This window comes from Convolutriloba macropyga, chromosome 8 (genome assembly GCF_964194025.1).
Source record: "Convolutriloba macropyga chromosome 8, txConMacr16.3, whole genome shotgun sequence".
NCBI classification, from domain to species: Eukaryota; Metazoa; Xenacoelomorpha; order Acoela; family Convolutidae; genus Convolutriloba; species Convolutriloba macropyga.
Window position 1 is genome coordinate 17,927,566 of NC_134475.1, and position 14,095 is coordinate 17,941,660.

Genomic DNA, 14,095 nt, shown 5'->3' on the forward strand with positions numbered 1-14,095 from the left:
CACAAAAAAACATTATTCAGAATGATTTAAAAGAAAAATAAAAATGAAAAAATATTTATACAGCAAATATTAACAATAATAAAAACAAAAAAACTATTAATAACTAAAAAAATGATAATAAAAATAACAGAAAAAAATAATATTACTTATGATTAACATTCAAGCGACATGTAGGGCCCGAGTAAGTGGTTTTTAGAGTTAGAGGGGAAAGAAGTGAGGGGGGGGGGCTTCACTCCAAGAACGGCCCTTCACACAATGAAGTTGTATCTCCAAATGAAGTTCGGGGAATCGCATACTTAGAGCCTCTAAGAGAACTTTATGGGGAATCCATCTCTGATCTCAATAAAGAAGATCGTCATGTGCTCAAACAAACTCCATAACCTACGGAAACTTATATTGGAGGGGGAAGAAGATCCCGGATCTCCATTATATAAACAAATAAAAACAAGTTATTTTATAAACTCTGTTAAACCATTATTCTATAAAATAAAGCCATTATTATTTTCTCAATCCCCATGTTATTAAGCTATTGATTCTCACATAAAGCCTCAGTAGAGTAGTTACAGCGAAAAGTTGTTGCAAACAACGTCGGCAAAGCTAAAGCGCAGAGGAAATTGTTAAAAAAAAAACAGCTGTTTGCTGACAAAACAGACTCTTTCCGTCCTAATTTTTTTCAATCACTTCATAACACAACACATGGCTTATCCTTGGCGATCCTATCGGCCAATTGTATGTCTCTTTCTATGTAAAACGCGAAAAATCTTCAACTGGAGCACAGCTTTCCTCCAACGAAAACAAACAGCCCGTCTTGTAGATTTAACGAAACACTTCTATTTCCGTCTCCAGAGGAGTCAATATTTGATCGTATAGACGAAAATCTTCACGCACTCAATGAAACTTCTATGCCTACAAAATTTTATAACGGAGGGCAATTGAAGTACCAGATATTCTTTGAAGCAACAGAATCTCAAAAGTTCTCTTACAAACTCTGTGAAAATTTTTGCATGTGGAGAAACAGTTGTTGCGCAATGAAGGTCTTCTATAAAACAGTTACTGTTAAACTTCTCAAGATACACTGTGCTGTAACGCACACAAATTCAGTTATAACAGAAAGCAATTGTTCGTTGGCAAAACAAATTCTTTCTGTCCCAAATTTTTCCCAAACTATTTCGGAGCTGGACTAAAGTATTATCCTCAGTGATATTTTCCGACTACGACATAGTAATAAAAACAAGAAGTATTCCGCTTCAATCTCAAACCATTATTATTGTAGACTTACATAGACTAAAATCAAACAGTTTTTTATCTGTTTTATTGAGATCATAGTAAAAAAAAAAGATAAATCAATAAAAATGGCATTAGATTCAAAACTTTCAAAAAACCGATATAAAAAACAAATACCGGATGCCAAATATTGAATGTTTATTTGACAAAAAGATCACAAGAGACATCGAAAACAGAAATGGATGGTCCCGGCTGGTTCTCGACATGAGATCTGCAATACGCATATAGTCAATTTCCGATAAACGACGCAACATCGAAACTTTGTAACTTAAAGGTGGTAAGTGGAGACGTAACAGGAACAAATAAATTCCTAGCTGGTTTTAGTGGTCTAACAGATATGTCAACAGTGTTCCAGAAAGCAATAGATTGAATATTGAATGGCATCAAAAACACAATTTGTTCCCCAGATGACATTCTCATTGCTTCAAAATGCGAAAAAGATAAATTAGAATAAACTCGCAACTGCATTAAAAAATTAGATCATGAAAGGTTAGACCATGAAAAATTAAGTTTCTCCATTAATCTTAAGAAACGCTACTTCGCAAACTCATAGACTTATCGTTGTGATTTAAGAATTCGCAGAGTGGAATTCAAGAAACGATTGCTAAAACAGACAGTATAAGCCTTGACAGACAAAAAAATCAATAACTTTCAACGGATGTCAGTAAATGAAATTAGTTATGCCTAGAAGAGAGGACAGGCATGTTTATTAAGCATAGGTAATCAATGAGACGTCACAATAAGTCATTTGACTATAAAAACAACAAAAAAATAGGCATAAACCAAAAATTCAGTAGAAAAGTGCGAGAAGAAAGAATCGAAGCCATTTAAACCATACATTTTTCTCTGAAAACTTTATATAAGATCCATTGAACGTTATCTCTAAGCCGATAGGAGCCATCAATATGAAGATAAAGTGATAATATTTTAAAAACAACTAACAATTCGAAAATCTCCAGAAATTTTGGAATTTTATTTGAAATCTGGTGGCGTTGAAGTCGGATGACCAATAGTTAGAAGATAAATCTGCTAACCAGATTAAGTTCAGTTGAAGTAGGAGGGAAAGGGGTCCTGTAATTACTGAGACTGTTTTGCAGTTCATGAAAATAAGTTTATGAATGGTTAAAGTTCCGATAAATTATTTTCAGTCTTATAAGCCGTTAGCTGTCCATTTAAAGCACTAGATAGGTTCATCAAATGCTCATTTCGAAACCTATTGCACTTTTAATATGGGAGTCTATGCCATAGGACACAATTTTACAAAACGTAAAAGAGAAAAATTTCATTTAAAGTCAAGAAAACTCAGTCCAATCCAAATGAAACATGAGCGATTCCTTGAAAACGATTTTTTTTGTTCATCGAGCTTCACTTGACTGTAAATGAGATTTTCCATTAACGGAACTTCGATAGGAAAAGTGACTAGTCTTCAGGTGACCTGAAATACAAAACAATGAATTTTTTTTTTAAAAAAGGAGCCCTCAATTAGAATTTAATTTTTTTTGATAAAATCTTTTTAGTTTCGAATTCTACGCTGGACGAGCTTTTTAATGATACCATTAACATTTCTCTACGATGAATATATCGATCGGCCAAAATTGTCTGAACAAAAAAAACCATTAACCTATTTGAGTATATAGTTCCTCCCCCAAGTGGGGTCGGAACAATGATCTGAAGGCTTCTTCAAAGCAATCCTGTTTCTACTTCTTCAAAGTTCCGAAAGTGATCTTTTCGTTAGTGACGATAGTTGTCAATGCTCATTTGAAGATGTTTTGTGACCTCCTCCAGAATGGCGGCAAGCAAACGAATTTTGTTTCACAATAAGTTATTTCGTTGAGGACATGCTGGGATTCCATTAGACGAAATCAAACCATAATTTCACCTGTGAAAAACTGGCCGTTTTAACGAGACTTCCTACGTTGCCCCCCTCGGACAGGTGTTGTTGGGCCATAGTAGATATTTCTAGTGCTCCTACAAGAGGTTGAAATCCCGATGCAGATAATGCCGTACTTAACCTAATCTGCTCTCCATATCCTGAACCCGCCATACAAAAACCTGTGATTAAGATTCCTGAACCTGTGCCAACCAAACTCTTAACTGTACCTACAAACCTGAATCCGAACCTAACACAGACACCCAAACCTCTACCCACCAGATTACTTTCCCATTCCATAACCGTAATACAAGTAACGATAAAGAACAATGGAGTCTCGGTAAAGAAACAAATTTAAGGAGTCGAGCATAACTTGAATTTCTATCGCAATTTGGGATGAGAACTGGATTTTAACCCATGGGCATTTATAAAAATGACTTCCTTTTCAAGCGTAGTTTAGTTATCAAGAGTCACTATTGTAGGAGTGGGAATGCCACTATTGTAGGAGTCAGAATCAAAACAATTGAGTCTAAAACGTGGTTACATAGAAATCATGACGTTCATATTTCCGAGTCTATTTTGAACAAATTGAAAATTATCTGATTATACTTGAATATATGATCTCTAAAGACTTTGACTGCTACAGGTTTACACTGAAAAGCCAATGTGTCCTCACCCAAAATATTTTATCGCATTGACCTGTCATCAAACGGACCACATCACAGTGCGCAGTGAAAAATTGTCAGGAATCTAAATTAAAAATAAGTTACGAAATCATGCAATAAATACAAAAATAGCTTGATAAATGAAATTTAACGTATTGCAACATTTATTAGGATAGTGAACAAAATTAAATAGATGAACTTATTAAGAGGAAATTGGTCTAAAACTAAACAGAACCTGCTTTCAGTGAATTCACCAACAGCAGTCTTATCGTCAAGCGAAAATCACTTCATTGCATCAGAATTGTTTGTTTATTTGTTTACTCATTTACCATCATTGTACATTTCTATTGCGCTTAGTCAAAATGAAAGACCATTATTGAGGAGCACCATTTATAATATCTAACCTATAAACACACATTATCATAGAGTGCTCTAAAGCTAAGAGCAGAAAAGCCGCAGTAGCAAATTACTTGCAAATGAAGTCGTCAGTCAAATCAAGAAAATAAAAAGTTTCAAAAGACACAATAATGAAAAATGAGGACACAAATGGTCTATACAACATCATTATATCTTATTAACATCTTCGGCTAAGTTGGAAAATTTGTATAAACAGATAAACGAACGCATATTTAAAATCAAAACTACCTCAAATCTAGGATTTCCAAAATAAATTCATTACAGTAACAGTTTATCTATGGTATGTTTTGCACGTTGAAATTGCCGTGTAATCACTGCACGTTAAATTGAGATCAATAAACAGTCGTATTGATATATACTCTATTACCACTTAAAAATTTGTGACTTTGTTGACAAGGAATGCCATGTTAATCAGTTTGATTGGTGTCTCAACGAAGAGCTGTTTATGGAATTTGATTTCTGCCTGCTTGAAAATGAATCTGTACTAGTTGATATTGCCCATGATTTGCGTCATCGAATGCTAACTCAAGTTGCTGAAGATGGAGTTGCCGTTTTGATCGGGCTTGAAGGGGTGGTTACGATCTTGGGTAGAAGCAACGAAGCTGAGTTGATATCCAATGGGTTTGGGGTACTTCCTGCAGTCCCAGATAAAACACCTCCAAATTGGGGTCCCGGGCCAGCGAATACTCCTGGGGAGGGCGTAGTGGCAGCCGAGGTTCCATTGTAGGAGTGGGATCCTTTACTTGATGACGTTGAGAGTTTGTTGCGAGGACTGGCTGAGGAAGTTGATCCTGATGCGGGATTGGTGACATTGGATTGCGGGACTGTAGTTGAGGTTGATGATGTTTTGACCTGGGAATCTCGCCTGTTTTTGGCACTGGAAGGCGGAGAGTGACTATCTCCAAACTTCAACTTGTCCAGCTGTCGAAGTAGTTTGTCAATTTCCTAAAATCAAACATAACCGACTAACGTCGGGGGAATTGCCCTCAAACGACCGTCGAGCGGTTGGCTTCGACAGTAGTTAGCCACGGTTTAGTGAGGCTAGCTTTAGCTTGATTCGACTCAGCAACTTATAGTTTTCTAGCCTTGTTAGTAAATAAATCAAATAAAATAATGATATTTTAAAATTTTACAAAATAAGAAAAGCTTCCAGAATTCGCAGTGAAAATGTTCAAAACTATTTTTTGGCTCTGAAGTTATGTCAAGTAATCCATTTGCAGGACTTGAAAAGCTTCGTTGGCCAGTAATGATTGTTAAACTCAGAAAAGAAAAATATTCAAATATTTTGAAAACAATCGCAAATTTTAACAAAATCTTGCTAAAATTCAAGATATTAAAATTTTCAAAATCATTTCATTGTCTCAATAGGATATCCAGTATACCTATTTCAAGCTCTAAATAGTTTCACTGGCTCATAAAGATCCATAAACTTGGAAAATGATAAAAAAAATTCCGAAAACTTGAAAAACTAAAATTTTATCCAAAAATTGATAAAGCTGGTGTTATTATAATATTGATAACCAATCCATTAACACTAGAAACTATGCTACAGCTTATCATCAAACATTAGAGGAGATCCCCAGGACCCTGGAGCCGGAAGTAATGATAAGAAATTCAAAAAGATTAAAAGAAACTTGAAAAAATTGCAAATATTTTTTAAAAAATTGCTGATAAAATCTTGAAAAACATTTCATTACATATAGAAGCTATGCATTAACCTATAATCAAACCCCGGAGGAGGTTATGTGGTTTTTGAGGCTGAAGAAACCTAAAAAATGACAAAAATTTTTTAAAAACTTGAAAAAATATTGCTGCAAGTTTTATCGAAAAATCCATAAAAATTTGTGATATTGAAGAGTTGAAAACTAATCCATGGCCAAAAAACACTTTCCAATAACTTATTATCAAACCCTAACAGAGATTTTCTATTAGGCAGAAAAACCTGAATAGTGACAAAAAATGTCAAAAAATCGACAAATTGCATAATTTGTAAAAAAAAAAACATTGCTAAAATTCGTAGTGTTGAAGTCTTGAAAAACATTTCATTATATTTAGAAACTATACAGTAACCTATTGTCAAACCCTAGAGGAATTTCCTCGGCTCTTGAGGTTGGAGAAATCTGAAAACCGACTAGAACTGCAAAATTTAACAAAAAAACTGCTAAAATTTGTCAAAATAAAAAACTGAAAGCTATTCTATGGCATAAAATTTTTCCAGTAAATTATTATCAATTATCAATTATTATCAAGAGAACTTAATTCCCGTCGGCGCTACCTGTTTATCCCATTTTTGAGGACGAAAAGTCAAAGGCGTCAGACGAAAAATTGGTAAAAGCGAAAAATCGCATGACAAAAGACCGACAGAGTTAATACAATTGCTACAAACTTAGTTTGAGAGCAATTAAACATGAAAAAGGTCCACAATTCTATTAAAACATAGCCGGCAGATTGCCGGAAAATAGCCGTTTACGCGCTTGTGCCACATCGGGACTGAAACAGAAAAAGAAAAAAGCAGAGATAAATTAACCAAGTTTTTTCTATTTTTTTCAGTGTCATAAAGTGTTCTAGTTTGGCTAGAGGTTTTAGTAGGATTCTAGAACTATACTCAATTCAGCTTCTAAACTGAAAACTAAACATAGCCGGGAGATTGCAAAAAATCGTGATACTTGTGTAAAATGAAAAACGTGATCAAAAATTAAAGCCAATTAAAAAAGGACAGCGCCTAAATAAGAGCCGTTGAACGGCTGACGGCGGCTATTAATAACCTTAATACCAATGTCAGTATGCAACTACTCTAATGAACTTTGATAACCTAATTCTCAATGACCCAATGACCAGGCTTTATCGCTTTATGCCGTTTTTTTATTTCGCTTTTTTGACCTTGACTGTATTCACTATCATGCGTGAATTGAGTGAATGGATTTAAAATACATTCAGTTGAAACAGTGAGAAAGTCAGAAGTCAAACGTGAAAGTCGTGACTTATGAAAACAAAAAAAGTGATAAAAAGGTAAAGCGAATTAAAAAACATAGCAGGACAAGTCCTGACGTACAATTCAAAGAACTTTCATTGGCTAAACAAAAACTAAACCTGGAACGGACAATGAGTGAATTGCGAAAACCATTTCCAAAAAATCCAGATCAAAAAACTTAAAAAACTGAAAATCAATGTCAAAATGCCGCATTTGAACAAAAAAAACGCTAGCGAGGAAGCAAATTTTTGTTCAAACACCTTTTTCCCACTCTACTTTAAAATTAGAGCGAAAAAAATTTCAAACCCAAAAGCCACTCGATTTATTGCTCCACTTCCTATTTCGGAGTGACCAAAATCACTACTCCAATTTGACTCACAATGAATCATGAAAATGTGTGAACAGATCTTTAAAAACAAACAACATAGCAGCACAAGTCCTAAAATACAATCCAAAGAATTGAATGAAAAAATTAGAAGTATTCTACCAGACCAGCAGATCATTTGAACAATGCCAGCCAAAACACAAACAAAATCATCAAAAATTTCCAAAACCAAAACAATCAAACAAACTGAACAAAAACATACTCTCTTGAAGCTACTCGCCAAAACTCTTGAAGCTTTTACCACGGAGACACAACTTAATCCCTTTAAATGTACCGATCACAAAAAATTGTTCAAAGCCGAATTTTATCTCTGAAATGGGTCCAGAATTATATCTGCAAGACTTGAAAAAATTCATCAGCCCTTGAAGATCGATTAACTCAGAAAATAACAGAAATATTCAAAAAAAATTGAACTCAATTGGAAATTTCAATGAGATGTTGCTAGAAATTGTGATATTAACATCAACAGAACCATTTCTGTTTCTCTAGAGGATATCCAGTAACCCAATTCTTAGTAAAAAAAAACTCATTGGCTCAAAGATCGGTATACCAGGTAAATGACAACAATTAAAATTTATCAAAAAAACTACTATGAAAAACTACTATGTAAAACAACTATGTAGAAACATTCTATCAAACCCTGGAGGAAGTTACCTGGCTAATAAGGCAAAAAAAACTGCAAAACTACAAATGCTTTCAAAAAGCTTGAAAAAATTTCTCAAAAATTCGAAATGTTAAATTGCCGGAATCGACACCAACAACCATTCAGTAACGTTTTACCAGACCATGGATTCACGTTTTACCAGAAAATTGGCAAAAACAAAAAAAAATTAGGAAAACTTTAGGGAAAAAATTGCCCAATTTATCAAAAAAAATGCTAAAAATTTGAGACATCAAAATGTTGAAAACCATTCCATTGTTACTAAAAACAATGCAGAGCTTTATTATTAAGCCTTAAAGGAGATTTTCTGGCCTCTGAGGCTCAAAAAATGACAAAAATTTCCAAAAAACTTGAAAAAATTGCAAAAATAAATATCATTTTGCGTGTTTGTGTGTAGTACCAAAACATATAGCTCATAAAATCATCATAACAAAAAATTTTGTCTCGCAAAAGACCATCAACTTTTGAAAACTTCAACCCAAGTCTATCAAACAAAAAACTCAAAAAATTACAAAAACAAAAAAGTACACAATTTTGAGCTCAAAAACTCCTTAAAATGACCTTTTAACCTTAAATTAAGGCCATCACAGCAGCTGCCATCACTCTGAGTACTTGAGGGACTACCAAAGCACCAAAGCCCACTTTGGGCCTCTGGTGAAACTTAATGCCCGCTGGTCTTTACCTGTTTATCCCGTTTTGAAAGATCAAAGTCATAGAAAAATGTGTGAACAGATCTTAAAAAAAGACAGCGCCCCAATACAATTCAAATTCTATGAACTGTAAAAAAAGAGAGCACCCCAATACAATTCAAATTCTTTGAATTGTAATAAAAAAGGAGCGCTATAACAGCCGGCTGAGAAGCTGAGGCGGCTATTAAACAAAAGCTACTTAAAGGTTTCTAAAACGGCAAAACATACCCGGCAGATTGCCGGAAAATAGCCGCCGTTGATTCTAATAAGCATGATTGGGATTGAAAGAAAAGAAGAAATTGAAAAAAAAAGATTTTTTAAGTCTGATTTATTTTGATGGCATTTCGTAGTTGAACATAACGTACTTCTGTTTCTCAGAGAGAGGCTACAGGGGCTACTATCAATACCATTAAACATTAGAGATGGTAACTAAGACTTATAGGAACGACGTTCAAATAGCGGGCATCTAAAATTGGGCTTTATGGGTTTATCCCGTTTCTACTTCTGACTTCAATTTTTTGTACTGACTCTGTTCATTTTGAATTGCTTTGCTGAGCAACTGATGTTCAAAATCACTTTTAGCAGAATGAGAGAAGAGAGAAACTAGCCTAGAGAAGTCAAAAAGATATCACGCAAAATGTTGAAAAAGCGGCAAAATGAGGTAAAGCGAAAAATTTTTTCATTCGACGAAGTAAAAAAAACATAGCAGGACAAGTCCTGACGTACAATTCAAAGAATTTTCATTGACTAAACAGAAAAACTAGAACTAGAATGGACTATGAGTGAATTGAGAAAACCATTTTAAAAAAAATCAGATAAAAAATAAGAAAAAAAAAACAGAAAATCAATGTCTAAATGCCGCATGTGAACAAAAAAACCAGTAGCGCGAAATGAAAGTTTAATTCAAACAAAAAACTAGGCCTAGAATGAGCTGTGATTGGATTGGGAAAACCATTTAGAAAAAATTCCGATTCAAACAATCGAAAAAACAGTAAAAATTAGAGTGAAACTGCCGCATGTGAACAAAAAAACCACTACCGAGAAACCGAATTTTTGTTCAAACACCGTTTTCTCACTCTACTTTAAAATTAGAGCGAAAAAAATTCACGCCGCAAAACCACTCGCCTTTTTGCTCCCCTTCCTGTTTCGGCGTGACCAAAATCACTACTTCAATTTGACTTCAAAAATCATGAAAATGTGTGAACAGATCTTAAAAAAAAACATAGCAGGACAAGTCCTGACGTACAATTCAAAGAATTTCCATTGACTAAACAGAAAAACTAGACCTAGAATGGATTATGAGTGAATTGAGAAAACCATTTTTAAAAAAAATCAGAACAAAAAAAATAAGAAATAAACAGAAAATCAATGTCTAAATGCCGCATGTGAACAAAAAAACCAGTAGCGCGAAATGAAAGTTAAATTCAAACAAAAAGCTAGGCCTAGAATGAGCTGTGAATGATCGGGAAAACCATTTAGAAAAAAAATCCGATCCAAAAAATCGAAAAAACAGTAAAAATCAGAGAGAAATTGCCGCATGTGAACAAAAAACCACTACCGAGAAACCGAATTTTTGTTCAAACACCGTTTTCTCACTCTACTTTAAAATTAGAGCGAAAAAAAAGTCACGCCGCAAAACCACTCGCCTTTTCGCTCCCCTTCCTGTTTCGGCGTGACCAAAATCACTACTCCAATTTGACTTCAAAAATCATGAAAATGTGTGAACAGATCTTAAAAAAAAAAACATAGCAGGACAAGTCCTGACGTACAATTCAAAGAATTTCCATTGACTAAACAGAAAAACTAGACCTAGAATGGACTATGAGTGAATTGAGAAAACCATTTTTAAAAAAATCAGAACAAAAAAAAATAAGAAATAAACAGAAAATCAATGTCTAAATGCCGCATGTGAACAAAAAAACCAGTAGCGCGAAATGAAAGTTTAATTCAAACAAAAAGCTAGGCCTAGAATGAGCTGTGAATGATCGGGAAAACCATTTAGAAAAAAAATCCGATCCAAAAAATCGAAAAAACAGTAAAAATCAGAGAGAAATTGCCGCATGTGAACAAAAAACCACTACCGAGAAACCGAATTTTTGTTCAAACACCGTTTTCTCACTCTACTTTAAAATTAGAGCGAAAAAAAAGTCACGCCGCAAAACCACTCGCCTTTTCGCTCCCCTTCCTGTTTCGGCGTGACCAAAATCACTACTCCAATTTGACTTCAAAAATCATGAAAATGTGTGAACAGATCTTAAAAAAAAACATAGCAGGACAAGTCCTGACGTACAATTCAAAGAATTTCCATTGACTAAACAGAAAAACTAGACCTAGAATGGACTATGAGTGAATTGAGAAAACCATTTTTAAAAAAATCAGAACAAAAACAATAAGAAATAAACAGAAAATCAATGTCTAAATGCCGCATGTGAACAAAAAAACCAGTAGCGCGAAATGAAAGTTTAATTCAAACAAAAAGCTAGGCCTAGAATGAGCCGTGAATGATCGGGAAAACCATTTAGAAAAAAAATCCGATCCAAAAAAATCGAAAAAACAGTAAAAATCAGAGTGAAATTGCCGCATGTGAACAAAAAACCACTACCGAGAAACCGAATTTTTGTTCAAACACCGTTTTCTCACTCTACTTTAAATTTAGAGCTAAAAAATTTCACGCCGCAAAACCACTCGCTTTTTCGCTCCACTTCCTGTTTCGGCGTGACCAAAATCACTACTCCAATTTGACTTCAAAAATCATGAAAATGTGTGAACAGATCTTAAAAAAAACATAGCAGGACAAGTCCTGACGTACAATTCAAAGAATTTCCATTGACTAAACAGAAAAACAAGACCTAGAATGGACTATGAGTGAATTGAGAAAACCATTTTTAAAAAAATCAGAACAAAAAAAAATAAGAAATAAACAGAAAATCAATGTCTAAATGCCGCATGTGGACAAAAAAAACCAGTAGCGCGAAATGAAAGTTTAATTCAAACAAAAAGCTAGGCCTAGAATGAGCTGTGAATGATCGGGAAAACCATTTAGAAAAAAAATCCGATCCAAAAAATCGAAAAAACAGTAAAAATCAGAGTGAAATTGCCGCATGTGAACAAAAAACCACTACCGAGAAACCGAATTTTTGTTCAAACACCGTTTTCTCACTCTACTTTAAAATTAGAGCGAAAAAAATTCACGCCGCAAAACCACTCGCTTTTTCGCTCCATTTCCTGTTTCGGCGTGACCAAAATCACTACTCCAATTTGACTTCAAAAATCATGAAAATGTGTGAACAGATCTTAAAAAAAAGACAGCGCCCCAATACAATTTAAATTCTTTGAATTGTAAAAACAGCGCCCCAATACAATTCAAATTCTTTGAATTGTAAAAATTCTTTGAATTGTAAAAAGACAGCGCCCCAATACAATTCAAATTCTTTGAATTCTAAAAAAAAGCAGCGCTATAATAGCCGGCTGAGAAGATGAGGGCGGCTATTAAACAACTAAATAGCTTAAAATTGCATCTCAAATCTAATTATTGCTACAGATGATCAAAAAGGCCCCCAAATGTACAGATATCTGTGAAACTCAGAAGAATAGTCATTCAACAAATTAGGGCTCAAAGACTTCAAAAAGACCTTCTCATATAGCATTTAGGTCTTCCGAGCAACTTCAGGACACTATGTCCTTGAACGGTTACTAAAACCAGCTTAGTGAAGCTAATGAAACCTAATGCTCTCTGGGCTTTCCCCTCAAAAACTGTATGAAAACTGTACAAAAACAGTATGACAAGCCCTGAATTACAGTCTGAAGAATTGAATGAAACACTTATGATTTTAACGGTACCAAAAACGCAAGAAAACGAGATGAGAAATTGACATCCAATAATTTGTTCAAAAATTATGAACTTTCTTTTTTCTGGTCATTCGGTTATTAGAAAAATAGAAATCCATAACCCCTCTTCGAGTCCTAAAAACGAAACATTACCATGAATCCTCTTCAAGTTAGATAAGGGCAATAATGGCTACGCTCGTTATTGTAAAAGACTACCCTCAAAAATCAACTGTTAATAATCGGTTTCCGGCAAATAGTGTTCGCACACATAGAAGTGGAAGCCCAGGTTCAATCAAATCTTTCATTGGAGACTAAATTTTGGCAATGACCGATATGCTTGATCAAGACTGAAAGTTAAAGTGTAGGTCAACTGTTAACAATTTGTCAAAAGAAAATGAAATGTAAGTTGTGATGATTGACTGACCGAATTGCTCTCCTTCTCTAGGGTGGATAACTCTCCATCATGTCTCTTCTTCAGCTGGTTCATCTTTTTCCTGTGCTCCTGGTCTAGCTAAAATGAATAAGAAAAAATAAACTATTACAGCATTTCAAAAGAAATACAATCCAGAGTACATTTAAACTTGTGATTAAACATGTCATTTTGTGATCGCAGTGATGTTGTTTTTATTGTAATTTAGGTAAAATGCTTGATACGTTCAAAACAAGATGGGAGAAAACCATTCTAATCTTTGCTAAGTTCAGAGAAAATCTCAGTCAATTTAAGCGTTTTACAGAGCCAACAGAATTAAAGAGGTGACACCCTCTACAACTAAAATTTTATTCCGCGTAATATTTTGGGTGGTATTAACCAATCAATTAATGATGGAAGCTTAAGAAGTCACCCCTCTGCCCCCCCCCCCCCCCCCCATAATTAACATTTTAAAACAATTATAACAGTGTGTATTAATTGCAATGGCTAGCACCACCTATTATCAGACTATAAAGACAATTCTTTAGAGTTTAAAAAAGGCATTAGTTTGTCCACAAGCATGATTACAAAAACAAAAAGTTTGTTCGTGGAAAATAAATAGATCTTAAGTTTGATTCTAACCTTTTCCCGTTCAACGATGCAGTTTTTGACAACGTTCTCGCGGACCTCTTTGACCTGTCGTTTCTTCTCTTTAGCCAGGATGGATTTGTCTTTCTGGATGGCCTTTGTTGCCACTATGGAGTTCTTAGTCTGATTCAGTGACACCTCTTTTAACCTCCTAAAACACAACACCCATACAGAAACCGGTAACAAGAAATTTTACTATTTCATGTTCAAATTGTCATTGTACTGATGTACTCATTTTATAGATTAACAAAAGTTCATTTTGATGTTA

The 14,095-nt window shown here is 34.4% G+C and overlaps 1 protein-coding gene across 6 annotated transcripts in view; it reads right to left on the reverse strand.

Annotated features, from left to right (window-relative positions):
* Positions 1 to 3,893: 3,893 nt before the first annotated feature.
* The window catches only part of LOC142344540 (1-phosphatidylinositol 4,5-bisphosphate phosphodiesterase beta-4-like), a 129,710-nt gene continuing 119,508 nt past the window's right edge, over positions 3,894 to 14,095 (reverse strand). For all 6 annotated transcript variants that reach the window (XM_075396298.1, XM_075396297.1, XM_075396296.1 and 3 more), the window contains 3 exons: positions 13,822 to 13,978; positions 13,195 to 13,281; positions 3,894 to 5,181 (listed from right to left, as the gene is read on the reverse strand). In XM_075396298.1, the coding sequence (XP_075252413.1) occupies positions 4,762 to 5,181; positions 13,195 to 13,281; positions 13,822 to 13,978 (664 nt within the window). In that variant the 3' untranslated portion in view covers positions 3,894 to 4,761. The remainder of the gene's footprint in view (positions 5,182 to 13,194; positions 13,282 to 13,821; positions 13,979 to 14,095) is intronic.